This window comes from Danio rerio, chromosome 9 (assembly GCF_052040795.2).
Source record: "Danio rerio strain M-AB ecotype USA chromosome 9, GRCz13ab, whole genome shotgun sequence".
Lineage (NCBI taxonomy): Eukaryota > Metazoa > Chordata > Actinopteri > Cypriniformes > Danionidae > Danio > Danio rerio.
The window spans coordinates 59,015,001-59,042,820 of NC_141029.1; the positions used below are offsets into that span (position 1 = coordinate 59,015,001).

Here is a 27,820-nt window from a genome sequence, read left to right on the forward strand (position 1 = left end):
TTGTGAAAAGGATGTTGAGAAATATTTTTGTCATTTTGAGAGAGTCGCTGCTTCTTTAAAGTGGCCGGAAAATGTTTGGTCGCTGCTATTGCAGTGCGTGTTAACCGGTAAAGCACAAGAAGCCTACGCTTCGTTGTCTATTGAAGAAACGGCTGACTATAAGCTGGTGAAAGCTGCTATATTGAGAGCATATGAGTTAGTTCCGGAGGCATATCGACAGCGTTTTCGGCATTATGCAAAGCTTTCAAATCAGTCTTATGTCGAGTTTGCGCGAGAGAAAGAGATGTTGTTTGATCGGTGGTGCACGTCTCAAAAAGCTGAGAGTAAAGAACAAGTGAGACAACTTATTCTTTTGGAGGAGTTTAAAAATTGTGTACCATCTGCTCTTTCTACTTACCTTAATGAACAGAAAGCTGATACCCTCCACAAAGCTGCCACTTTGGCAGATGATTTTGTTTTAACGCACAAAATCACCTTTAAAGAGAAACCGCGAGAGAAAGTTTTTGCTGAAGCACCTGTTTCACCACCTCGTAAATCACTCCGTATTAGGTCAACTGTTCCGACTGATGAAAGGGCTTGTTTTTATTGCAAAAATTCTAGTCATTTAATTGCAAGCTGTCCAGTGTTGAGGAAGAAAGGGAAAGCGAAACATGTTGGGTTAATTTCTGTTGACTCTAGTTCAAATTTTAACTGTACGTCCGAGTCCGATTTTAATCCCACTAAAGATGGTTATGCGCCTTTCTTGCACTATGGAACCGTGTCCATTTCCAGCATGAGTAAGCCTGTGCCTGTACGCATTTTACGGGACACTGGAGCAAGTCTTTCCATAATTTTGGAAGGAGTTTTGCCATTATCAGAGGAAACTGCCACTGGTAGCGCGGTATTAGTGCGCGGTTTTGAGATGGGAGTTGCTGATGTTCCGTTGCATAAAATCAGTCTACAGTCTGAATTAGTGAGCGGTGACGTGATCGTCGGTGTTCGTGCTTCTCTTCCTATTGCTGGTGTAACATTCATTCTAGGCAATGATTTAGCGGGAGGTAGTGTATGGAGCGATATTAACGTGTCACCTGAAGTTGTTCCTGTACCACTCGCTGGTACTGATGACTGTGCGCTTAAGTATCCGGATGTATTTGCTGCGTGCGTGCTTACTCGATCTATGATTAAATCCGCTGAGACTTCTGATAGCGTTGATTTATGTGACACATTCATGGTAAATTCTGACACAACTGATTTGTTCTCTGTCCCTTTACAGGAAAAAGCAGATCTGTTTCCTGTGAGTGCTGAGAAGGATGCTATAGACTGTGCTGATTTGTCTTTGTGTCCCGAGAAGTTAATTGACGCTCAAAAATCTGACTCCACTCTTACTTCGCTTTTCGAATTAGTTCGACCAGAGCAGGAAAATACGTGTGCGCCTCAGATGTACTTTCTTAGAAACGGCATTCTGATGAGAAAGTGGGTATCTCCAAAATCTTCTGAAGACTGGAATGTAGTTAACCAAATCGTAATTCCAGTAGATTACCGAGACATGATTTTAGATTGTGCACACAATGGTTCAGCTGGTCACTTGGGTATTTTAAAAACCTACAATCGGATTTTGCGAAACTTTTATTGGCCTGGATTAAAGCGTGATGTTGCACGTTTTTGTAAGACTTGTCACGTTTGTCAAGTTGTTGGAAAACCCAACCAAACTATCAAACCTGCACCACTTTATCCAATTCCGATGGTTTCTGAGCCTTTTGAACACATTTTAATCGACTGTGTAGGACCGCTTCCACGTTCAAAATCTGGCTTTAAGTATCTTTTAACGATTATGTGCGCGACTACACGTTTCCCAGAGGCAATTCCTTTGCGTTCTGTAACCACTAGAGCGATCACCAAAGCGTTGGTTAAGTTTTTCACGCTCTTTGGTTTGCCAAAAATTCTCCAGAGTGATCAGGGAACGAATTTTACATCTCGATCGTTTTCTCAAGTACTTAAACGACTTGGTATAAAACATAACGTTTCCACTGCGTATCATCCAGAAAGTCAAGGTGCTTTAGAGAGGTTTCATCAAACTTTAAAGTCAATGTTGCGTACGTACTGTTTTGAGCTTGAGGGAGATTGGGAGGAAGGACTTCCATGGTTGCTTTTCGCTTCACGAGAGGTGATTCAAGAATCACTGGGCTTTAGCCCTGCAGAGCTCGTGTTTGGCTACAATTTGCGTGGCCCTTTGGCCGTATTGAAAGAGAGGTGGCTCTCTGATTCAAAAAGTACCACCGTACCGGAGTATTTTTCACAGTTTCGTACACGTCTATATAGAGTCCGTGAATTGGCAAAGCAAAACCTTGAAAAATCACAAGAAAAGATGAAAACTTGGTTCGACAAGAAAGCGAGAGAACGAAGTTTTAGCCCTGGTGACAAAGTTTTAGTGTTATTGCCAGTATCTGGTGGGTCGTTGCAAGCTCGTTATAGTGGCCCTTACGAGATCAAAAGGAAACTGTCAGATCGAGACTATGTTATCCATACACCCGATCGTCGAAAAAGTCTGAGAGTTTGTCATGTAAACATGATTAAACCCTATTATGAGAGAAAGTCGGATACTGAGAAAGTTAAAAACGTCATACAGTTACCTGTTCAAGAGTCTCTATCTGTGGGTGTGTTTACATCTGAACCAGTCGATGAAAAAGATGTTGAACCATCTAGATGTATCATTGAGGGTAGGTTGAAAAACTCTGAGATGCTCGAAAATTTAACTAGCAAACTACCACACTTGAGTCAAACTGAGAAAGCTGAAGTCATTGGGTTAGTGAGAAGTTTCCCAATGTTGTTCAGTGACATTCCTGGTTTAACTTCAGTGATTGAGCATGATATTGATGTTGGTTTTACCCAGCCGATTAAACAACATCCATATCGTGTTAATCCACTTAAAAGGTCGCTTCTGCAGAAGGAAGTTGAGTACATGTTGGAAAATCACATCGCTGAGTCTAGTACTAGTCCATGGAGTTCACCGTGTCTGCTGGTAGAGAAATCTGATGGCACATTTAGATTTTGTACAGATTATCGTCGTGTAAATGCCGTAACTAAAAGTGACTGCTATCCTTTGCCAAGAATAGATGATTGTGTGGATCGTGTAGGTTCTGCTACATACGTTTCGAAACTCGATCTATTAAAGGGATATTGGCAAGTGGGGTTAAGTGAACGTGCTAGAGAAATATCAGCATTTGTCACCCCGGATGCTTTTCTTAATTATAGGGTGATGGCATTCGGGATGAAAAACGCTCCAAGCACTTTCCAACGGCTCGTTAACACCGTGTTGGCTGGTGTTCCAAATTGCGAAGCGTACCTGGATGATGTAGTGTTGTATAGTTCGACATGGCAAGAGCACATGCATTTGCTTCGACAGGTTTTTAATCGATTGGCAGAAGCTAAACTTACCGTTAACTTGGCCAAATGTGAATTTGGTAAAGCCACTATTGATTACCTGGGAAAAGTTATTGGTAATGGTGAAGTGCGCCCAGTTGCTGTTAAGGTGACTGCAATTTGTGATTTTCCCTCTCCGAAGGACCGCAAGCAATTGCGTCGTTTTCTAGGTATGGTAGGTTACTACCGTTCATTTTGTAAGAACTTTGCTACAGTTGTTTCTCCGCTAACCGATCTGTTGAGTCCAAAGATCCAATTTGAGTGGTCCGATGCATGCCAATGTGCATTTCAGAATGTAAAGTCTTTGTTGATTTCAGCTCCAGTGTTGGCTGCACCAGATTATTTGAAGCCATTCAGTCTTGCGGTGGATGCAAGCGATGTTGGTGCGGGAGCTGTCCTTCAGCAAAGAGGTGCTGAAGTAGAACACCCAGTATGTTACTTTTCAAAGAAGTTTACTTCTACACAACGGAAGTATTCTACCATTGAAAAGGAGGCTTTAGCAATGGTTCTAGCCATCCAGCATTTTGAAGTTTATCTGTCCAATTATCACCCGATTGTTGTATATTGTGACCACAATCCTCTTACTTTCCTAAACACCATGCGTAACTCTAATCAGCGTTTGATGCGCTGGAGTTTATTTTTGCAGCCCTACGACCTTGACATTAAGCATGTCCGAGGTTGTGACAACGTGGTGGCTGATGCACTGTCCCGGGTGGAATAAGTGGGTAAGGTGCATGAAATGGTGTTCGGGAAAAGGTGTTTGAAAATAATTTTTTTGACTTAGTATGTGTTTTGGTGATGGAAACACTTTTGGGGGATGAAGGTGTTACATGTCCATGTATTTATTATTTATTTAATTGTTACTTTGTCGCCCTCTTGTGTTGTGTTGATGGTTGTGTTTTCATTTAGAGTTGATTTCCTCCGCACCTGCAGACAATTCATCGTCGGCTATTTAAGAGCTCGTGCTGCAGTGATTCAGAGACGGGGATTTGAGCGGCCGTCCAGACGTGGAGTTGTGCTCCTTTGTTCTCAGCCTGTGTTTATTGTGTTTCCTCCCCACACTTTATTTATATTTGATTGTTTAATTAATAAAACCCCTAGACTGATCCATTTGTGTTTTTCCCTCATTTAATGTTGTGACTGGGGTCGTAACAATGATCTATAGTGATGATCTACAATGATGATCTATAGTGATGATCTATAGTGATGATCTACAGCGATGATCTATAGTGATGATCTACAGTGATGATCTACAGTGATGATCTATAGTGATGATCTACAGTGATGATCTACAGTGATGATCTATAGTGATGATCTACAGTGATGATCTACAGTGATGATCTACAGTGATGATCTACAGTGATGATCTATAGTGATGATCCATAGTGATGATCTACAATGATGATCTATAGTGATGATCTATAGTGATGATCTACAGTGATGATCCACAGTGATGATCTACAGTGATGATCTACAGTGATGATCTATAGTGATGATCCATAGTGATGATCTACAATGATGATCTATAGTGATGATCTATAGTGATGATCTACAATGATGATCTATAGTGATGATCTACAATGATGATCTATAGTGATGATCTATAGTGATGATCTACAGCGATGATCTATAGTGATGATCTACAGTGATGATCTACAGTGATGATCTATAGTGATGATCTACAGTGATGATCTACAGTGATGATCTATAGTGATGATCTACAGTGATGATCTACAGTGATGATCTACAGTGATGATCTACAGTGCTGAGCTATAGTGAGGATCTATAGTGATGATCTATAGTGATGATCTATAGTGATGATCTACAGCGATGATCTATAGTGATGATCTACAGTGATGATCTACAGTGATGATCTATAGTGATGATCTATAGTGATGATCTACAGTGATGATCTATAGTGATGATCTATAGTGATAATCTACAGTGATGAGCTATAGTGATGATCTATAGTGATGATCTATAGTGATGATCTACAGCGATGATCTACAGTGATGATCTATAGTGATGATCCATAGTGATGATCTATAGTGATGATCTATAGTGATGATCTACAGTGATGATCTACAGTGATGATCTATAGTGATGATCTAAAGTGATGATCTACAGTGATGATCCACAGTGATGATCTACAGTGATGATCTACAGTGATGATCTATAGTGATGATCTATAGTGATGATCTATAGTGATGATCTACAGTGATGATCCACAGTGATGATCTACAGTGATGATCCATAGTGATGATCTACAATGATGATCTATAGTGATGATCTATAGTGATGATCTACAATGATGATCTATAGTGATGATCTACAGTGATGATCTACAGTGATGATCTATAGTGATGATCCATAGTGATGATCTACAATGATGATCTATAGTGATGATCTATAGTGATGATCTACAATGATGATCTATAGTGATGATCTACAGTGATGATCTATAGTGATGATCTACAGTGATGATCTATAGTGATGATCTATAGTGATGATCTACAGTGATGATCTATAGTGATGATCTACAGTGATGATCTACAGTGATGATCTACAGTGATGATCTACAGTGATGATCTACAGTGCTGAGCTATAGTGAGGATCTATAGTGATGATCTATAGTGATGATCTATAGCGATGATCTACAGCGATGATCTACAGTGATGATCTATAGTGATGATCTATAGTGATGATCTACAGTGATGATCTATAGTGATCTATAGTGATGATCTACAGTGATGAGCTATAGTGAGGATCTATAGTGATGATCTATAGTGATGATCTATAGTGATGATCTACAGCGATGATCTACAGTGATGATCTATAGTGATGATCTATAGTGATGATCTATAGTGATGATCTATAGTGATGATCTACAGTGATGATCTACAGTGATGATCTATAGTGATGATCTATAGTGATGATCTATAGTGATGATCTATAGTGATGATCTACAGTGATGATCTATAGTGATGATCTATAGTGATGATCTACAGTGATGATCTACAGTGATGATCTACAGTGATGATCTACAGTGATGATCTATAGTGATGATCTATAGTGATGATCTACAGTGATGATCTACAGTGATGATCTATAGTGATGATCTACAGTGATGATCTATAGTGATGATCTACAGTGATGATCTACAGTGATGATCCACAGTGATGATCTACAGTGATGATCTACAGTGATGATCTATAGTGATGATCCATAGTGATGATCTACAATGATGATGATGATCTATAGTGATGATCTATAGTGATGATCTACAATGATGATCTATAGTGATGATCTACAATGATGATCTATAGTGATGATCTATAGTGATGATCTACAGCGATGATCTATAGTGATGATCTACAGTGATGATCTATAGTGATGATCTACAATGATGATCTATAGTGATGATCTATAGTGATGATCTATAGTGATGATCTATAGTGATGATCTACAGCGATGATCTACAGTGATGATCTATAGTGATGATCTACAGTGATGATCTATAGTGATGATCTACAGTGATGATCTATAGTGATGATCTATAGTGATGATCTATAGTGATGATCTACAGTGATGATCTACAGTGATGATCTATAGTGATGATCTACAGTGATGATCTACAGTGATGATCTATAGTGATGATCTACAGTGATGATCTATAGTGATGATCTACAGTGATGATCTATAGTGATGATCTATAGTGATGATCTATAGTGATGATCTACAGCGATGATCTACAGTGATGATCTATAGTGATGATCTATAGTGATGATCTATAGTGATGATCTACAGTGATGATCTATAGTGATGATCTATAGTGATGATCTACAGTGATGATCTACAGTGATGATCTACAGTGATGATCTATAGTGATGATCTACAGTGATGATCTATAGTGATGATCTACAGTGATGATCTACAGTGATGATCCACAGTGATGATCTACAGTGATGATCTACAGTGATGATCTATAGTGATGATCTATAGTGATGATCTACAATGATGATGATGATCTATAGTGATGATCTACAGTGATGATCTACAATGATGATCTATAGTGATGATCTATAGTGATGATCTACAGCGATGATCTATAGTGATGATCTACAGTGATGATCTATAGTGATGATCTACAATGATGATCTATAGTGATGATCTATAGTGATGATCTATAGTGATGATCTATAGTGATGATCTACAGCGATGATCTACAGTGATGATCTATAGTGATGATCTATAGTGATGATCTATAGTGATGATCTACAGTGATGATCTATAGTGATGATCTATAGTGATGATCTACAGTGATGAGCTATAGTGAGGATCTATAGTGATGATCTATAGTGATGATCTACAGCAATGATCTACAGCGATGATCTACAGTGATGATCTATAGTGATGATCTATAGTGATGATCTATAGTGATGATCTACAGTGATGATCTATAGTGATGATCTATAGTGATGATCTATAGTGATGATCTACAGTGATGATCTACAGTGATGATCTATAGTGATGATCTATAGTGATGATCTATAGTGATGATCTATAGCGATGATCTACAGCGATGATCTATAGTGATGATCTATAGTGATGATCTATAGTGATGATCTACAGTGATGATCTACAATGATGATCTATAGTGATGATCTATAGTGATGATCTACAGTGATGATCTACAGTTGTCACAGCGAATTCCTTGTTGATTTCGCTGTCCCCAGCAGGTAATGTTTTTAGACGCAGGACACTTGCTTGAATTTTGATCCATTTTTATTCTTGCTTCCAAAACATGTTCCAAAACAAACAACTTACAATAAAATTCTCAATGTCCTCCAATTGAGCGTTTGAAAACTGTGTCTCTCCCCACTGGCATGCTTCTTGCTGATTAGGTTCAGCTGATATTGGCTTTCCTACAGTGCAGTGACTAGTATGCCCCATAGGTGGCAGCACAACAGCTGGCAAAAAGTAAGCCAAAAATAATACAAAATAAAATAAATTAAATACATTACTTTCTTTCTAATTCAGGGCTCCGACATCCGGCCCCTGATTGGGGATTCCACAATCATAACAATATTTCCAAATCTTAAGGAGCCAAATATAATTCTACAAAGTTACAATTTACATCAAATTTACATTGTAAAGAAAAACAATAATAATAATTCTAAACTAGAAAATGATGTAGCTCATAATAGAGGTAAACATTTAATTTTCTTATTGATTTACATTTTCATACTATGAACCTTTCAATCAGTCTTTACTGTCTATTTATTAGATTCTTCAGCCAACAGGCACAGTTTATGGATAGGTCTTTGAAGTGTACCTGTTTTGGTTTTCACTATAGCAACTCTTACAAGACCTTGGCTATCCGGTAGAGTCTTTAGGATCCTTCCCATTAACCATGAATTTCTTGGAGCAGTGTCATCAACTATGAGTACCAAGTCTCCGGGAAAGAAATTGTTCTTTATTCGTTGCCACTTACTTCTCTTCTGCATTAACAGAAGGTATTCTTTAATCCAGCGTTTCCAGAAAAGATCAGCAATATATTGTACCTGCTTCCATCTTCGTCGAGAGTATAGATCTTCTTTCTTGAAACATCCTGGAGGAAAATTTGGTTGTCGTTTTAACTGAAGGAGGTGATTGGGGGTTAAAGGTTCAAGATCGTTAGGGTCATTTGATATAGATGTAATGGGTCTGTCATTTAGGATCATTTCCACTTCACACATTGCTGTATGCAGGCCTTCATCATCAAGTATTTGTTCTTTGGTAACAGAATATAAAACCTTTTTTACTGATTTAATCAATCTTTCCCATACACCCCCAAAATGTGCTGCAGATGGTGGGTTGAACATCCAGTTTACTCCAATATCAGTCAAAATTCTTGTAATCTTCTCATGTTTGAGCGTTTTCAATGTTTCTTGTAATTCCTTTTGTGCACCAATAAAATTAGTTCCTTGGTCTGTTCTAATAGTTGCAACTGGGCCTCTCCGGGCTATGAATCTTCTTATAGCATTTATACAGGAATCTGTATCAAGAGAATTTGCTACTTCTAGATGCACTGCACGTGATACAAGGCAAGTAAAGATGACTCCATACCTTTTTACATGTGTGCGACCTCTTTTAATTTCCATAGGGCCAAAGTAGTCTATTCCTGTGTTTGTGAAAGGCGGCAAGTCAGGGGTTATACGGTCTTGAGGTAAATTTGCCATCCTTTGTTTGCCTACTTTCCCCTGAATACGTCTACAGAAGATGCAATGATGAATTATACTTCTTGCCATGTTGTTTGCACAAGGTAGCCAGTAGCGCTGAAGTAATTTGGAAAGCATGTAGTTTCTTCCTAAATGGCCATAACTCTCATGAATGTGTTTTAAAATTAATTTAGAAACAGGAGAATTTTTCGGAAGAATAGTAGGATTTTTGATTTCCAGTGGCATTGCAGATTTGCCAAGTCTACCTCCTACCTTGAGTAATCCATTCTCAATGAAGGGATTTAGATTGGCAATAGCACTTCTGTTTTTAACTGGATTTCCATGTTGAATGTCTTTGAGTTCTTCTTTGAAGTGCTGTTCCTGTACATATCGAATGATTGATTCTTCTGCATCTTTGAGATCTTCTACAGACAAATTCGGTTCAGTTATTCGGTGTGCAACATTAGAACTTGTATCAGGGATTACCTTATTAGATTTCTGTTTCCTTTTCAGGTTGGCTTTAAGGAAGTTCTTAAATTTTAGAATCCATCCAACAGCTCTCCTGAGCTTGTTCCATTGGGAATAGTATTCAACCAGTTTGTTTGTAGCAGGTTTTTGTTCATCCATTATAGTTAGTGCATTGACATTGACAAAAATAGGTTTTTTGACCTCTGGGTCATCTGGGTCAACTGAATAGGTGATAGGCATATTAGAACAGTGATCTTCCTCTAATTTAAGGAGATCTGGTCCATGTAGCCATTGTTTCATTTCTGTTAATGCACTGGCATCTAGTCCTCGAGATGCACAATCTGCTGGATTATCTTTAGATTTCACATATCTCCACTGATTAGGGTTTGAAAGATCTCGAATAATGGAGAGTCTATTTGCTACAAAGGTGTGAAATCTAGAATGTTCATTGTTTATGTATTTGAGAATTAACTGACTGTCAGTCCAAAATACAGATTTTTCCAAGGGTAGGCAAAGTTCCCTTTTCAACATTCGATCAATACGTGATGCTAATGTAGCTGCTGTCAGTTCTAATTTGGGGATGGTTATTTGCTTAAGTGGAGCAACTCTTGCCTTGGCCAAAACAAATGCTGTTTCGGTCTCATTCTTGTTATTGCTGTATCTGAGGTAGCTCACAGTTCCATAGCCACATTCACTTGCATCACAGAAGTGATGAAGTTGAACTGTTTTGAATTCTCCAAAATCTGAGGACTTAATGCATCTTGGAATTTGAAAATTAGATAGCCAGTCCCAGTCTTTGAACCATTTTTCCCATGGACCCTGCAGATTGTCTGGGATTTTCTCATCCCAGCCACAACCTGTTTTGCAAAGTTCTTGCAAAATTAGTTTTGCCTTTAAAGTAAATGGGGCCAGAAACCCAAGGGGGTCATACACAGAGTTTACCATTGAAAGTATACCTCTCCTGGTGGGATTTTTCTGTTTTTCTTTTATGTTGAATGTGAACACATCTTCATTCGTATCCCATTCTACACCCAAGGCATGTTCAACAGATAGTCTTTTCCTGTCCAAATTCAAGTCTTGAATTGGGTTTCCTTTCTCGGTTTCTGAGAGTGAGGATACAACAACTTTGCTGTTACTGACCCACTTTGTCAACTTAAATCCACCTTTAGCACACATTTCTTTAAGATTCTTGGCTAATTCACATGCTTGTTTCTCTGTTGCAATGGATTTTAGGCAATCGTCTACATAGAAGTTGTATCTGATAGTATCTGCTACTTCTTTACCATATACATTTTCATTATCATCCGCTGTCCGTTGTAGAGCAAAATTAGCACAACTTGGTGATGATATGGCACCGAACAGATGAACTTTCATCCTGTACTCTTCAAGGTTTGTCTCAAAATTACCATTAGGCCACCATAGAAATCTTAGAAAGTCAGTGTGGTCTGGAAGAACTCTGACTTGGTGAAACATATTTTGAATGTCTGCCATAAATGCAATTGGCTCAAGACGGAATCGTAGGAGAACTCCTATAAGGTTGTTTGCCAAATCTGGTCCTTGAAGAAGTGCTTTGTTAAGGGATACATCTCTAAATGAGGAAGTGCAATCAAATACTACACGTATAGTTTTTTTGCGTTTATGATACACACCATGATATGGTATGTACCAAACCTTTCCATCTGGTTTATCAAGCTGTTCTTGGGGAATTTTTTCTGCATATCCCTTTTGCAGCATATTTTCCATGAAATCTCTAAATTCCTTATGGTAGGCTTCCTCTCCCTTCAACCTTTTCAGAAGACTTGTTGTCCGCTGAAGTGCCATTTGTTTGTTGTTGGGCAGCTTTACATCATCTTGTCGAAAGGGTAAAGGCAAGTGGTAGTGATCATCTTTTAATGTTACATTGTTGGACATAATACTCATGAATCTCTTGTCCTCCAATGACATTTCTCTTCTTTCATCATAAAGTCTTTCTGAAAAGTCCATATTGTATTGTTTAACCAATAGTTCTTCTATATTTGCAACTGATATTCTGTTCACAGTCACTTCAGCAGCATTCACATTCTGTTGCCCAAAGCCACCTAGAGGGCCGTTGACTGTCCACCCAAGGACCATTCTTATGGCATATGGGCCATTGTTCTGACTATTTACTATTTGCCAGGGCTCCATCACTTTTGGATTATTAATGCCAATTAATAATTCAACCTTAGCATCAATTTCTGTCAATTTGACATCTTTCAGATAGGGCCATTTCATCTGATCTTTAGTAGTGAAAATATTTTCCTTAGAAACAGGAATGAGGTTTTGAGGGTATACTTTGGATAAAGGAATAAATAAGTTTCCTTCTATATCACTAACCTCCAAGTCGTTTATCTCATAGGTTTTGACTGGCTTCTCTGTTGACATCGTCTTTAGCAGTATTTCAGTCTTTCTTCCATTTGCATTGAGTTTTTCCATCAAGTTCTCGGTGCAGAATGTAGCTGAACTTCCTGGGTCTAGAAAAGCATAGGCAGTTACTATTTTTGTCCCTTTACCCATTTTTACCTGAACCGGCGTTATAGCAAGTGAGTATTCTTTCACTTTACTGTTGCCTTCACCCAGAGAAACCAACCCACTGCTCACTGTTGTTTCATCTTGGAGATCTGTATTGGTGCTGACAGTTTTTGCTTTCACACTTTGCCTCACACAGTCCTTTTGCTCAGTTCTTTGTTCAATTTCTTCTTTTGTTTTATGTAGCAAAGTAGGATGTTGTTTCTTACAAATGTCACAAATCATTCTTTTTTGGCAGCTCTTGCTTAAATGACCTTTTGCCAAACAGCCAAAACAAAGTCCTTTGGCTTTCAAGATGTTTACTTTTTCATTGTTTGGTTGGTTTTTGAATTGTTGACAATTGGTGATTAAATGATTTCCATTGCAGAACAAACAATAGAATGTAACATACCTGTTGACATCTTGGAAAGGTTGCTTCCTTATTGGTCGATCTTGATTAAATGTTGAGACTGCTGTCGCAAAGCTGCTTCTTGACTTAACAGAAGATGGTATATGAGTCACAGTTAAGACTTTCTGCTGCTGTCTGCCTGCAGATACATCAGTCAGTTTACCAAACAAAGGATCAGATGCGATCTTCACTTGTTTCTCAAGAAGCTCAACCAGATTTTCAAATTTTGCTCTTTGATTTTGTCGCTCCATGATATCATAAGCTGTTGATCGCCACTTTTCTTTTATTTTATAGGGCAGTTTTGATAGGATGACTTTGAGATTTGAGGAGTTATCAAGTTCATTCAGGTAGCTGAGCTCTTGCATAGCATTACAACATCCTCTTAAATAAAGAACATACATCTGCAAGGCTTTGTTATCTTCTGTTTTAATATTCGGCCAGTTCATTGCCTTTTCCAAATATGCATTAGATATTCTTATCTCGTCACCAAAGTTCTCTTTAAGCAGTTGCTTTGCCAATTTATAACCTCTTGCTGGCTCTACATGAAGACAGCTGCGAACCAAGTCTCTAGCTTGCCCAGATGTATACTGTTCAAGATAATAGAGTCTGTCTTTGTCATCTTGAGTTTTACTTTCAATTGCATGCTCAAATGTTCTCATAAAAGACATAAAATGAATAGGATTACCATCAAATACTGGAATCGACTTACTTGGAAGTAAAGCCAGATTTTGCTGTTTGATTAATATTTCAACCAAGTCATTTTGTTGCTTAGAATGAATATTAGGTGCAGTTTGTGGTCCTGTGACATACTCACTTGCTGATGGATCTGCTGCAGTGGATTTTGTCTTTGACTTCACAGTCTTTGGACTTTGAAGCAGCCGAGGCGATTGTCCCAACATTCTTTCTTGAAATGGTGTTTTTGGAATTGCTCCAAGCGATGTGTATTCAACAGGGGTTAACATCTGTTCGATATTAGCATCAGCTACTTGCTGTCCTTCATCAAAATACATGTTCATATCATCTCCCTGTGTTTCAATTTCAAAACTCTTGTAGACTTGGATTTTAGCATTAGCTGCAGCAATATCTGTATCCAAATCCAACTTTTCCTTCATTGCTCTTAGCTTCGCCTCCTCTAACTCCAATTGTTGTTTCTTCTCAAACACAGCGGCACGTTCCATTAAAGCAGCCTTTTTAGCTTCGGCTTTCATGCGTGCTGATGCAGCAGATGATGCTGAAGAAGAAGATTTACCTGATTTTGATGATAATTTTGAAACGTTTGATGCTGCACGCTTTTGAATAATTCCAGAAATACTGTCATCAAAGTTCACGCTATTATCAAGATTGTCTTGTTCATCTCTTTGATATGAAACTTCCACTTCCTTTTGAGTTTGAGCAATCCAAACATTTATCTCATCAATAAATCTTTTAAAACAATCAATTTTTGGCTTATACCAATTTTGTTGATCCACCTTTCTTTCTTCTACTGGCTGCAAAATTTGCACTGAATCATTAGCTTGTTCAAACTCTTCAAGAGTATTAAGAAATGTGGTTAGAAGGCGCTTTACTTCATTAACATCTCCAGTTTCAGATTGTCTTGATTTTATTTCATTCATTTTACGGGTACATGCCCCCAATTTCCCTTTACGTGCTCCAATAAGCTTTGTTAAAGAGTCTTTCTCTGTCAAAGCAACAGTCTCTTGTGATTCATCCATTTTGCCAGTAATTAAATCTTTGTACTCACAGATATTTTGTCATCTTCCAGTCTGTAATGGAAAGCAAGCCAATATTCCATCCAAATTTTCCATCATCGAGATAGTTTTCAAACTTGTCACAGCGAATTCCTTGTTGATTTCGCTGTCCCCAGCAGGTAATGTTTTTAGACGCAGGACACTTGCTTGAATTTTGATCCATTTTTATTCTTGCTTCCAAAACATGTTCCAAAACAAACAACTTACAATAAAATTCTCAATGTCCTCCAATTGAGCGTTTGAAAACTGTGTCTCTCCCCACTGGCATGCTTCTTGCTGATTAGGTTCAGCTGATATTGGCTTTCCTACAGTGCAGTGACTAGTATGCCCCATAGGTGGCAGCACAACAGCTGGCAAAAAGTAAGCCAAAAATAATACAAAATAAAATAAATTAAATACATTACTTTCTTTCTAATTCAGGGCTCCGACAACAGTGATGATCTATAGTGATGATCTACAGTGATGATCTATAGTGATGATCTACAGTGATGATCTATAGTGATGATCTACAGTGATGATCTATAGTGATGATCTACAGTGATGATCTATAGTGATGATCTACAGTGATGATCTACAGTGATGATCTATAGTGATGATCTATAGTGATGATCTATAGTGATGATCTATAGTGATGATCTATAGCGATGATCTACAGCGATGATCTATAGTGATGATCTATAGTGATGATCTACAGTGATGATCTACAGTGATGATCTATAGTGATGATCTATAGTGATGATCTACAGTGATGATCTACAGTGATGATCTATAGTGATGATCTACAGTGATGATCTATAGTGATGATCTACAGTGATGATCTATAGTGATGATCTACAGTGATGATCTATAGTGATGATCTACAGTGATGATCTATAGTGATGACCTACAGTGATGATCTACAGTGATGATCTACAGTGATGAGCTATAGTGAGGATCTATAGTGATGATCTATAGTGATGATCTACAGCGATGATCTACAGTGATGATCTACAGTGATGATTTATAGTGATGATCTATAGTGATGATCTACAGTGATGATCTACAGTGATGATCTATAGTGATGATCTATAGTGATGATCTACAGTGATGATTTATAGTGATGATCTACAGTGATGAGCTATAGTGAGGATCTATAGTGATGATCTATAGTGATGATCTATAGTGATGATCTACAGCGATGATCTACAGTGATGATCTATAGTGATGATCTATAGTGATGATCTACAGTGATGATCTATAGACCAGGGGTTACCAAACTTGTTCCTGGAGGTCCGGTGTCCGGCAGATTTCAGCTCCAACCCTTGTCAAACACACCTGAACAAGCTAATCAAGCTCTTACTATACTTAAAACTTCCAGGCAAGTGTGGTGAGTCAGGTTTGTCGCTAAACCCTGCAGGGCACCAGATCTCCAGGAGCGAGATTGGTGACCCCTACTCTGTGATCTATAGCAGGGCTCAACAATAAGGACTGCCCGATGGCCTGGGGAAAGCAGAGCGATCCAACAAACTACTGAACCAGGCTATATCAGTGAGTCACGGTTGTGTGTATACAGCTATATGAAGAGGATGATGAGCAGGGTGGGGTGTCATTCCTACCGGCAGATGTGTTTCATGTCTAATAGGAAAGTGAACTCATGCTGAAATATGAGCGAGAGCTGTTTATCCGCTAACTGACAGAAATGACCATCTGATCATTGTCTAATAATGTGTTGTGTTCGGCCTGCTGTTGTGTTCATTTCTACACTGACAGCTGTGAAGATCAACACTGACCTGCTTCAGGATCAGACTGCAGTCTCAGCTCATCTGTTATTGCTCTATATTTCAGCCCACTGTACACTACACACACATATATTCCCACATTTATTGACACCAGTGTTGGATATTTGATATTGTCAGATGTGTTAGAGTAAAGTGATGCTGAGCTTGTGTTTGGCTTCTGACACATTATTTAAAATATGGCACAGAAATAGGTATTAACCACTTTTTTTGGCAGGACAAGTAAAAGTCGGAACCACTGGCCCGATTGAGCCAGTAGATGGAGGAAAAGCCATACAGTGTGTGTGTGTGTGTGTGTGTGTGTGTGTGTGTGTGTGTGTGTGTGTGTGTGTGTGTGTGTGTGTGTGTGCGTGCGTGCGTGCGTGCGTGCGTGCGTGCGTGTATGTGTATCCCTGTGTCCGTCCGTTTCTCTGTGAGCGTGTTCCCGTCGGTCGGTCGGTCTGTGTGTCGGTGTGCCGCTGCTCCTCCTCCTCCTCCTCCTCCTCCATCATCATCATCATCGGTCTCTCTCTCTCTCCTCCGCTGTTTCTCCACCGGATCCTTCTCCGTTTGCATCAGTGCAGACTCGCCGACACCGAACCCGAACTCGCTGTTCTCGGTAACCGATCCTCAGGCTCGTGCTGCCGGTCACCGGGAGCGGCTCTGCAGTGCTGCGTGCGCCTGAAGCGCCAGATCGGCTGTGTTTCGGCTCTTTCAGCGGCATCTGAAGCGGCATTACAGCATGACGGCCAGCAAAGAGCAGCAGAGCCAGAGACCGAACCCGCAGGATGAGGTAGGCTCCCGGTCCCGGTGCGGCGGCTGCTCCAGGGCGCGTGCACGCCTGTCTTTATTTGTGGAGAATCAGACACGCGCGCGCTCTCGCTCGCGCTCTGTCGGTGTTTGGGTCATCATCGGTTGCGACGGAAAACACAGATCGGTGTGTCGCGTTTGTTGATCAGTAGCTGTCGATGTCGATAACGAATTTTCTGGAGAACCGGCCTGTGCGCGCTCCCGCGTCTGCGTGTACCTGTTCTGGCGCGCGCAGATGGAGAGCGCGCTGTTTTTGCCGCGTCGCGTTCATCGCTGATCGATGATCGATTGATGAATGATCGATTACCGACAGAACCGCAAATATCCGCTCAACCCCCATCAGATCCATCCGCGGTTCTGGAGGAGAAACCGAACCCACAGGCCGTTAAACCCACACCGAGGATAATCACACACACACACACACACACACACACACACACACACACACACACACACACACACACACACACACACACGCACACACCGGGCTCGGTTTCAGCTACACATAATGGGATATATTTATTAAACTGCATGATTTATGCTTGTGTTTTACATGTGCAGGTGTGTGTGTGTGTGTGTGTGTGTGTGTGTGTGTGTGTGTGTGTGTGTGTGTGTGAACAGGCTGAGTGTGTTCAGAGTTTCATTCTCAGATTCAGCTCAGTTTATTCTTTTATCATATTCCAGAGCAGCTCAACCAGTCTGACAATGAGGCCAAAGTGTGTGTGTGTGTGTGTGTGTGTGTGTGTGTGTGTGTTTGTGAGGCGTCTACTTCAGTCTATACACACACACACACACACACACACACACACAGTTATTCACTCAGATTGATCAGAGGCTTCATTCAGCAGTCTTATATTAGTCTCTTCATGAGGGCAGACGCGGTGTCATCACCTGACGGCAGAGTAATAGCAGTAGGGCTGTGTGTTCTGAGCGAGCGGTGTGTGTGTACACAAACACACTCATGATGTTACAGTATGTGGATAAATGTGTGTGTGTGTGTGTGTGTGTGTGTGTGTGTGTTCTGATGTTGTGCTGTTATTTATAAATCCTACAGCAGCTCATTTACACCTGACTGGCTGTTAATGAGAGATCTGCAGACAGTGGAGTGTGTGTGTGTGTGTGTGTGTGTGTGTGTGTGTGTGTGTGTGTGTGTGTGTGTGCAGCATCGGCTCTGTGCTGCACTGATGACCTTCTTCTTCATCATCATCTTCCTCATCTGTTCACTCGTCCTCTTCTGTAGAGGCTCTCAGTAACCGCTGTCAGATGCAGGAGAGCCGGACACTGATCTGGAGTCAGCTCTGAGCTCGTCTCCGGCTCTGATGTGATGATGTATAACGATGCTCTTCCTCATTATCTCTGACTGTGCCCTCATTACTGGAGTCTTCTGAAGCTGAGGCATTCTGGGCTATAATCAGCCGATCTCCAACTCCTCTGAGCACGAGTCCGAAACTCTGTCATCTGCTCTGTGCTGGACCAGAGCGGCTGAGTGAGAGCGGCTGAGTGAGCCAGTGTGGGTCAGTGAGAGCTGCAGTTGAGCTCAGTGTAGATGCAGACTGAAGGCCCGTGATGAGAACAGAGTGTCTGAATGCAGTCTGGAGAGTGGAGCAGCTCTGATGAGGATGGTCAGTGTTGGGGTCTGCAGGACTGTATGACTGCATGAGTGTGTGAGTATGGCTGTGACTGTGTGAGTGTGTGACTGTGACTTTGTGAGTGTGTGAGTGTGTGACTGTGTGAGTGTGTGACTGTGTGAGTGTGTGACTGTGTGAGTGTGTGACTGTGCCTGATGACTGACTGACTGCATTACAGTATGGCTGACTGTATGGCGGTAAGCCTGTGTGAGTCTGACAGTATGGCAGTAATGTGTGTGTGTGTGTGTGTGTGTGTGTGGTGCTGATGGTGTGTGTCAGTGTGCTGTATGCTGCTGTTGCTGCAGGTGTGTTCAGGCTGGTCTGACCTCAGATCTGCTGCTGTAAACAGTGTATTCAGCTGTATTCTGCCCTCTGCTGGAGCTGTGGAGACGCTGCTGCTGCTGCTGCTGTTTCCACATGTGTGTCCTGATGTCCAGCTAAAGATTCTGACCGCAGACAGAGCCTTGTTCAGGGACAGGGCTGACCTTTGTGGTGTGTTTGCACGGCTGATGTCTAGTGGTGTGTGTGTGTGTGTGTGTGTGTGTGTGTGTGATGCTGCTGCTGAATCTGCTGACCGTCCTGAAGGTGTCCTCCGCGAGGTCAGACCCACAGCTGAACACGTGTCTCCTGGATAAATATAGCAGCACACACACACACACACACACACACACACACACTTTCTCTCTCTCTCTCTGTCTGACACGTGTGTGTGTGTGCGCTCTCACCCGGCCGTGTGCTCAGTTTAATTCTCTATTCCTGTCCAACACTGTGCAGTCACACTCTCTCTCCATCTCCATCTGTTTCTCTGTTCATCATCAGGGTGTCCAGCTCTTTCAGCAGTTTCACACACACTCAGGCCTCGTTTACACTCGTGCGTTTTAGTTTTAAGACATTGTTTTAGAGAGCCTATCTAGCGAGATGAGAGCTGTGCTGGTCGGAGTGTTCATCGAGGATCTCCCGCTGGAAATAATCTCACTGTATTTGCTAATCGTGATATTTCACTCCTCCTGTTGTCTTTATCTGAGCACATATTCTCGACTCGGCTCTTCTGAATCTATTACTTGTTCTCAGGTAAGGTGTTTTGGCTGAGTGCAGAGATCAGTTAATAATTAATGTAACCACATACATTCTGTATATTGGCTGATCGCTTGCCTTTATTTCCTATAATGCATAAACCTATTGTGCGTTATAGTGTGATAATGGCCATTATTAATTATTAAACTGATATTCAGCAGAGGAGCGGGTGTGTTTCACACAAGTGTGCCGCAAGCCTGCGTTTGAGTGAAGGTCTCGGCCGTTAGATCGCCCCCTGGGGGCTGGCTGCAGTACAAGTCATAAAGCCGCCTCCTCCGTGTTAATGAAGGAGACTTGAGCCCAAATAAAAAAAAATATTACACTTGCAATAAAATGTCCCGAAAGATAGTTCTGGTGGATTAAGGCACTGGTTATTGTGCTGAAATAGGTGCAGATCTTCATTTTTGTAAACAGTTTGTTTTTAGCAGTAATTTAATGCTGGGCGTGTCATCGTGATTGATAGCTGTGATTGACAGTTTCTCAAAGCGCGGCGTCTGAGCTTCGGCAGGAGACTGAAGTAGACTGAAGTGTTATTATTCGATTTCTGTGTTATTTTACCATGACAAAATGAGTTCAGCAGTAAACTATAGTTTCTGACATACATGATCCTGGTGGAACACTGTTTATTCACTAAGGTCAGGGCTTTTTTCGGGCTTTATTAGTTTGCTGATACACGCCTAGCCACCCAGATAGCAAAACACAGTTCCGGCTAGATTCTCGCCTGCCGGAGACTTATCTCTTAGAGCTCAGACTGACTAATGTTACCTCTGCTGGACCTACTCCGGATGCCTGGACCCAATTCCAACTACCCAATTCCAGCCCGAGTCGATCGAGCCAGATGCGGCGGCCGAGCGAGCCGGCGTTGCCGCATGCGAGCCGGAATCAGCCCGCGACGCCGCGAGTAAGTTATGCGCTGCGGCCTGGAGCTGGCGCGATTGAATATATAAAACCCTCATATTTGTTAACGTTATTACATCCATCTGTGTTGATATGACAGCAAACGCATGCTGAGAAGTTCGGGGGGCGTGGTTGATTTTACATAAAGCGTTTGATTGGAAGCTCGACTCTGCTCATTTTGGCGGCTCCTCCTCTGGCTCCATCAGACAGTCCTTCTGCGCATGTCTGGCTCCAATTTCAGCAGTCTTTTGCGACAGTTTGTGCCCGTCAAGCAAGCGTTTTGCCCTCAAGGCGTTCAATGGGAAAAGGGGCTGTCGCGTCGTCCATATTTTTTACAGTCATTGGTTTCACACTGTCACTGTCAACCCTCCTGCTGATAGAGTCAGAAGCACCACTGAAGCCTCCATCATCCAGACAGGAGGAGCTGATGAACTCAGAGCTGCTGCACCTCTGACAGATCTAGTGGACTCAGACACGGCTCCAAACGAATCCACGCTGTTTATCAGCCTTCATACAGCACATAAACACAGCTGCTCTCCCAATACTGTTAGTGTTAGCCATTTAGCCATGAAGCTAGAGTCACCAGGCAGACAGAAGCCCCGCCCATCATGCAGATCCACATCTGTTCAGAAGCGATCTGATGCTCGAACACTGCTCTAAATGTGTGTGTGTGTCTATTTACACATGAATAGTGCGATTTATTAACACACGCACACACACACACACACACACACACACACACACACGCACACACACACACACACACACGCACACACACACACACACACACAGACACACACACACACACACACGCACAGCTGAACCTCTGAATGAAACCCACTGGTCAGTGTCATAAGTGCGAAATGTGTGTGCTGTGTGCACGTGTTTGTGCAGATGCAGATTAATGTCGGTGTGTGTGGTGTGTGTGTGGTGTGTGTGTGTGTGTGTGTGTGTGTGATGTAGAGGATTCACACACTTTACTCCTCCAGAATGTTGAACTGCGTCTGTTTTTCCTCATCTTGTGAATCTAAATGCAGAGGAGACAGTGGAGTAAATCAGCACACACACACACACACACACATGTACGGACGCACACACACACGTACGCACGCACACACACATACGCCTGCAGAACATCAGCGGCCCCTCATCAGTGTTCTGCAGTGTGTCTGTGCTGACCTGCAGACTGAACTCAGATTAAACCCTTAACCAGAGCCTCTGCTGATCTGTGTGTGTGTGTGTGTGTGTGTGTGTGTGTGTGTGTGTGTGTGTGTGTGTGTGTGTGTGTTCTCAGGACCTGGGTGGCATGAGTCCTCCTCAGAGGAACTGGAAGGGAATCGCCATCGCTCTGCTGGTCATTCTGGTGGTGTGTTCACTGATTACCATGTCTGTGATCCTCCTCACTCCAGGTACAAAACACACACACACACACACACACACACACACACACACACACACACACACACACACACACACACACACCTCTGAACCTCACCGTCATTAAATCTGAAATGTGTGTGTGTGTGTGTGACCCCAGTGTCTCCATTACTGACTGCAACTCTCTCCTCTGTCTGTGTGTGTCTCTCTCTGTGTGTGTGTGTGTGTGTGTGTGTGTGTGTGTGTGTGTGTGTGTGTGTGTGTGTGTGTGTGTGCAGTGGACACTCCGCCCGGCAGTGACACCAAGCTGACAGTAGATGACCTCTTCAGCCCAGATTTCCTCATCCTGGACCCCGAGGCTCGCTGGATCAATGGTGAGACCCCTGCGCTCGTCCATCAGCTGTGATGAGGTGTTTATGAATGAAGATGAGCGGCTCCGGCTCTTCATCACTGTTGTGTGGCTGCTGTACAGGAGTCATGATGAGGGTTAGAGATGGGCAAATTCACTGGTTTTTATTTGAGTGTCTTTAATTAAAGCATGACGGTAACACACGAGCGCGGTCATGAAAATATTAAACATGTGCTTGCTGGTCATAAAAGAATTGTGAGTGTGTGAGTGTGTGTGTGTGTGCTGGATGTTTGTGTGTGTGTGTGATGGATGTGTGTACTGGATATGTGTGTGTGTGTGTGTGTGTGTGTGCTGGATGTGTGTAATGGATTGTGTGTGTGTTTGTGAGTGTGTGTGTGTGATGGATGTGTGTACTGGATTGTGTGTGTGTGTTTGTGTGTGTGTGTTTGTGAGTGTGTGTGTGATGGATGTGTGTACTGGATGTGTGTGTGTGCTGGATGTGCTAGTTGCTATGGAAACAGGAAGGGAAGGAACTCTCAGGTCTGACACTGGTAGCAGCAGCAGCATGAATATTTCATTGTGTGTGTGTGTGTGTGTGTGTGTGTGTGTGTGAGAGAGAGAGAGAGTGTCTGCTGTAACTGGAGAGTGTATTTGCGCTGTAACTGGAGTGAGTGTGTGTGTGTGTGTGTGTGTGTGTGTGTCCAGTGTGATGCTGAGAGTGACAGAAGGCATCTTCAGAGCACGCGAGGATCAATATTTAATGGTGTGTTTCTGCTGTAGTCATGAATGCTTTATTGTGCTGCTGTGGAAAACACACACACACACTCGCACACAAACACAAACACACACACACGCATACACTCGCACACACACAAGCACACACACACACACACACACGCATACACACACATACACACGCACACACACTCGCACACACACACACGCATACACACACCTACACTCGCACACACACACACACACATATACAGAAACACTCTCACACACACCAACACACACTCACACACAAACACACATACACACACTCGCACACACACACACACATACACAGAAACACTCTCTCACACACACATACACACACACACACACACACACACACACACTCCCACAAACACACACATACACACACACACACACAGAAACACTCTTTTTTTCTCTCTCTCTCACACACACACACACGCTGACGACACATGTCGTCCAGCTGATCAGTGTTTGTCTGAAGATGTCGCGTCTCTGTGCTTCTTCCAGAGTCGGAGGTGATTTACAGAAACCACAACGGGCACGTGATCAGATTCAACATCCTGACCAACGAGACAGAGATCGTGCTGAAGAACTCCACATTTGTGAGTGACACACACACACACACACACACACACACACACACACACACACACACACACACACACACACACACACACACACACACACACACACACACACACTCACACTCACACACAAACACACACACAGGCTCCTGCTGATCATTAGCTGATGACTGATTAATAGTCTGGTGAAGGCTGTAGTGCAGTGATGATGATGATGATGATGAAGATGATGATGATGATGATGATGATGATGATGATGAGGATGATGATGATGATGATGATGATGATGATGATGATGAACCTCTGGCTGTTTTCTGTTTACAGGACACTTTCAAAGCCACCAAATACTCCATCAGCCCTGATATGAAGTATGTGCTGTTCGCCTACAACGTCAAGAAGGTTTGAGCTGTTTCTGTTTCTGGCATTGATCAGGCGCCGGCTGTTCACAGAGAGTAATAGTGTTGAAGAGGATTGATAAAAATGGACATTTCTCACTCTTATACTGCTGTAAACCTGTAAGATCATCAGAGCACAAATGAAGACGCCTGTGATGAAATCAGAAGAGTTTCTGTCACTCCATCCACAGCCCATGCACAGAACCCTAAAATAACCCTTACATAATCATAGCCATAACCCCAGCATAACAAAAACACAACCACAGCCCTAACACAACCGCAACACAACTAAAACACAACCACAGCCCTAACATTACGATAACACAACCACAACATAACCACAGCCCTAACACAACCCTAACACAACCACAGCCCTAACAAAACCCTAACACAAACACAACATAACCACAACCCAAACATTACGATAACACAACCACAACATAACCACAACCCTAACACAACCCTAACACAACCACAGCCCTAACATAACCGTAACACAAACACAACATAACCACAACCCAAACATTACGATAACACAACCACAACATAACCACAACCCTAACACAACCAAAACACAACCACAACATGACCACAATCCTAACATAACCATAACACAGCCAAAACACAACCACAACCCTAACATAACCATAACACAACCAAAACACAACCACAACCCTAACATAACCATAACACAACCATAACACAACCACAACCCTAACATAACCATAACACAACCAAAACACAACCCTAACACTAACACAAGCAAAACACAACCACAATCCTAACATAACCATAACACAGCCAAAACACAACCCTAACACTAACACAAGCAAAACACAACCACAACCCTAACATAACCATAACACAACCAAAACACAACCACAATCCTAACATAACCATAACACAACCCTAACATAACCATAACACAACCACAACACAACTACAACCTTAACATAACCCTAACACAACCATAACACAACCATAACCATAACATAACCATAACACAACCCTAACATAACCATAACACAACCACAACACAACTACAACCTTAACATAACCCTAACACAACCATAACACAACCATAACCCTAACATAACCATAACACAACCTTGATACAACCACAACCCTAACATAACCATAACACAACCACAACCCTAACATAACCATAACACAGCCAAAACACAACCACAACCCTAACATAACCATAACACAGCCAAAACACTACCACAACCCTAACATAACCATAACACAACCACAACCCTAACATAACCATAACACAGCCAAAACAAAACTACAACCTTAACATAACCATAACACAACCAAAACACAACCACAACCCTAACATAACCATAACACAACCATAACACAACCACAACCCTAACATAACCATAACACAACTATAACACAACCACAACCCTAACATAACCATAACACAGCCAAAACACAACCCTAACACTAACACAAGCAAAACACAACCACAACCCTAACATAACCATAACACAACCGTAACGCAACCACAACCCTAACATAACCATAACACAACCCTAACATAACCATACCACAACCATAACAGAACTCCAACCTTAACATAACCCTAACACAACCAAAACACAACCATAACCCTAACATAACCATAACACAACCCTAACATAACCATAACACAACCAAAACACAACCACAATCCTAACATAACCATAACACAACCCTAACATAACCATAACACAACCACAACACAACTACAACCTTAACATATCCCTAACACAACCATAACACAACCCTAACATAACCATAACACAACCACAACACAACTACAACCTTAACATATCCCTAACACAACCATAACACAACCATAACCCTAACATAACCATAACACAACCTTGATACAACCACAACCCTAACATAACCATAACACAACCACAACCCTAACATAACCATAACACAACCTTGATACAACCACAACCCTAACATAACCATAACACAACCAAAACACAACCACAATCCTAACATAACCATAACACAACCCTAACATAACCATAACACAACCACAACACAACTACAACCTTAACATATCCCTATCACAACCATAACACAACCATAACCCTAACATAACCATAACACAACCTTGATACAACCACAACCCTAACATAACCATAACACAACCACAACCCTAACATAACCATAACACAACCTTGATACAACCACAACCCTAACATAACCATAACACAACCAAAACACAACCACAACCCTAACATAACCATAACACAGCCAAAACACAACCACAACCCTAACATAACCATAACACAACCAAAACAAAACCACAACCCTAACATAACCATAACACAACCAAAACAAAACCACAACCCTAACATAACCATAACACAACCAAAACACAACCACAATCCTAACATAACCATAACACAGCCAAAACACAACCACAACCCTAACATAACCATAACACAACCACAACACAACTACAACCTTAACATATCCCTAACACAACCATAACACAACCACAACCCTAACATAACCATAACACAACTATAACACAACCACAACCCTAACATAACCATAACACAGCCAAAACACAACCCTAACACTAACACAAGCAAAACAAAACCACAACCCTAACATAACCATAACACAACCGTAACGCAACCACAACCCTAACATAACCATAACACAACCCTAACATAACCATACCACAACCATAACAGAACTCCAACCTTAACATAACCCTAACACAACCAAAACACAACCATAACCCTAACATAACCATAACACAACCCTAACATAACCATAACACAACCAAAACACAACCACAATCCTAACATAACCATAACACAACCCTAACATAACCATAACACAACCACAACACAACTACAACCTTAACATATCCCTAACACAACCATAACACAACCCTAACATAACCATAACACAACCACAACACAACTACAACCTTAACATATCCCTAACACAACCATAACACAACCATAACCCTAACATAACCATAACACAACCTTGATACAACCACAACCCTAACATAACCATAACACAACCACAACCCTAACATAACCATAACACAACCTTGATACAACCACAACCCTAACATAACCATAACACAACCAAAACACAACCACAATCCTAACATAACCATAACACAACCCTAACATAACCATAACACAACCACAACACAACTACAACCTTAACATATCCCTATCACAACCATAACACAACCATAACCCTAACATAACCATAACACAACCTTGATACAACCACAACCCTAACATAACCATAACACAACCACAACCCTAACATAACCATAACACAACCTTGATACAACCACAACCCTAACATAACCATAACACAACCAAAACACAACCACAACCCTAACATAACCATAACACAGCCAAAACACAACCACAACCCTAACATAACCATAACAC

The 27,820-nt window shown here is 41.5% G+C and overlaps 1 protein-coding gene and 1 long non-coding RNA gene across 9 annotated transcripts in view; both read left to right on the forward strand.

Annotated features, from left to right (window-relative positions):
- The window catches only part of LOC147842492 (uncharacterized), a 5,967-nt gene extending 1,462 nt beyond the window's left edge, over positions 1 to 4,505 (forward strand). Inside the window, exons 1-2 of the long non-coding RNA XR_015500080.1 lie at positions 1 to 2,494; positions 3,570 to 4,505. The exon at positions 1 to 2,494 is cut by the window's left edge and continues 1,462 nt beyond it. This is a non-coding gene — a long non-coding RNA (uncharacterized LOC147842492). The remainder of the gene's footprint in view (positions 2,495 to 3,569) is intronic.
- Positions 1 to 27,820, forward strand: part of dpp10 (dipeptidyl-peptidase 10 (non-functional)) — a 58,560-nt gene that overhangs the window by 17,907 nt on the left and 12,833 nt on the right. For 6 of the 8 annotated variants that reach the window (XR_015944848.1, XR_015499931.1, XR_015944849.1 and 3 more), the window contains exons 1-5: positions 17,050 to 17,297; positions 22,208 to 22,322; positions 22,569 to 22,664; positions 23,906 to 24,000; positions 24,307 to 24,381. Coding sequence is in view for 2 of the 8 variants with exons in the window: in XM_087268479.1 (XP_087124605.1) it covers positions 17,247 to 17,297; positions 22,208 to 22,322; positions 22,569 to 22,664; positions 23,906 to 24,000; positions 24,307 to 24,381 (432 nt within the window). In the remaining 6 variants the exon portion in view is untranslated. Of the gene's footprint in view, positions 1 to 17,049; positions 17,298 to 22,207; positions 22,323 to 22,568; positions 22,665 to 23,905; positions 24,001 to 24,306; positions 24,382 to 27,820 lie in introns of those variants that run through there. The other 2 variants (XR_015499930.1, XM_087268480.1) reach the window with 1 other exon arrangement.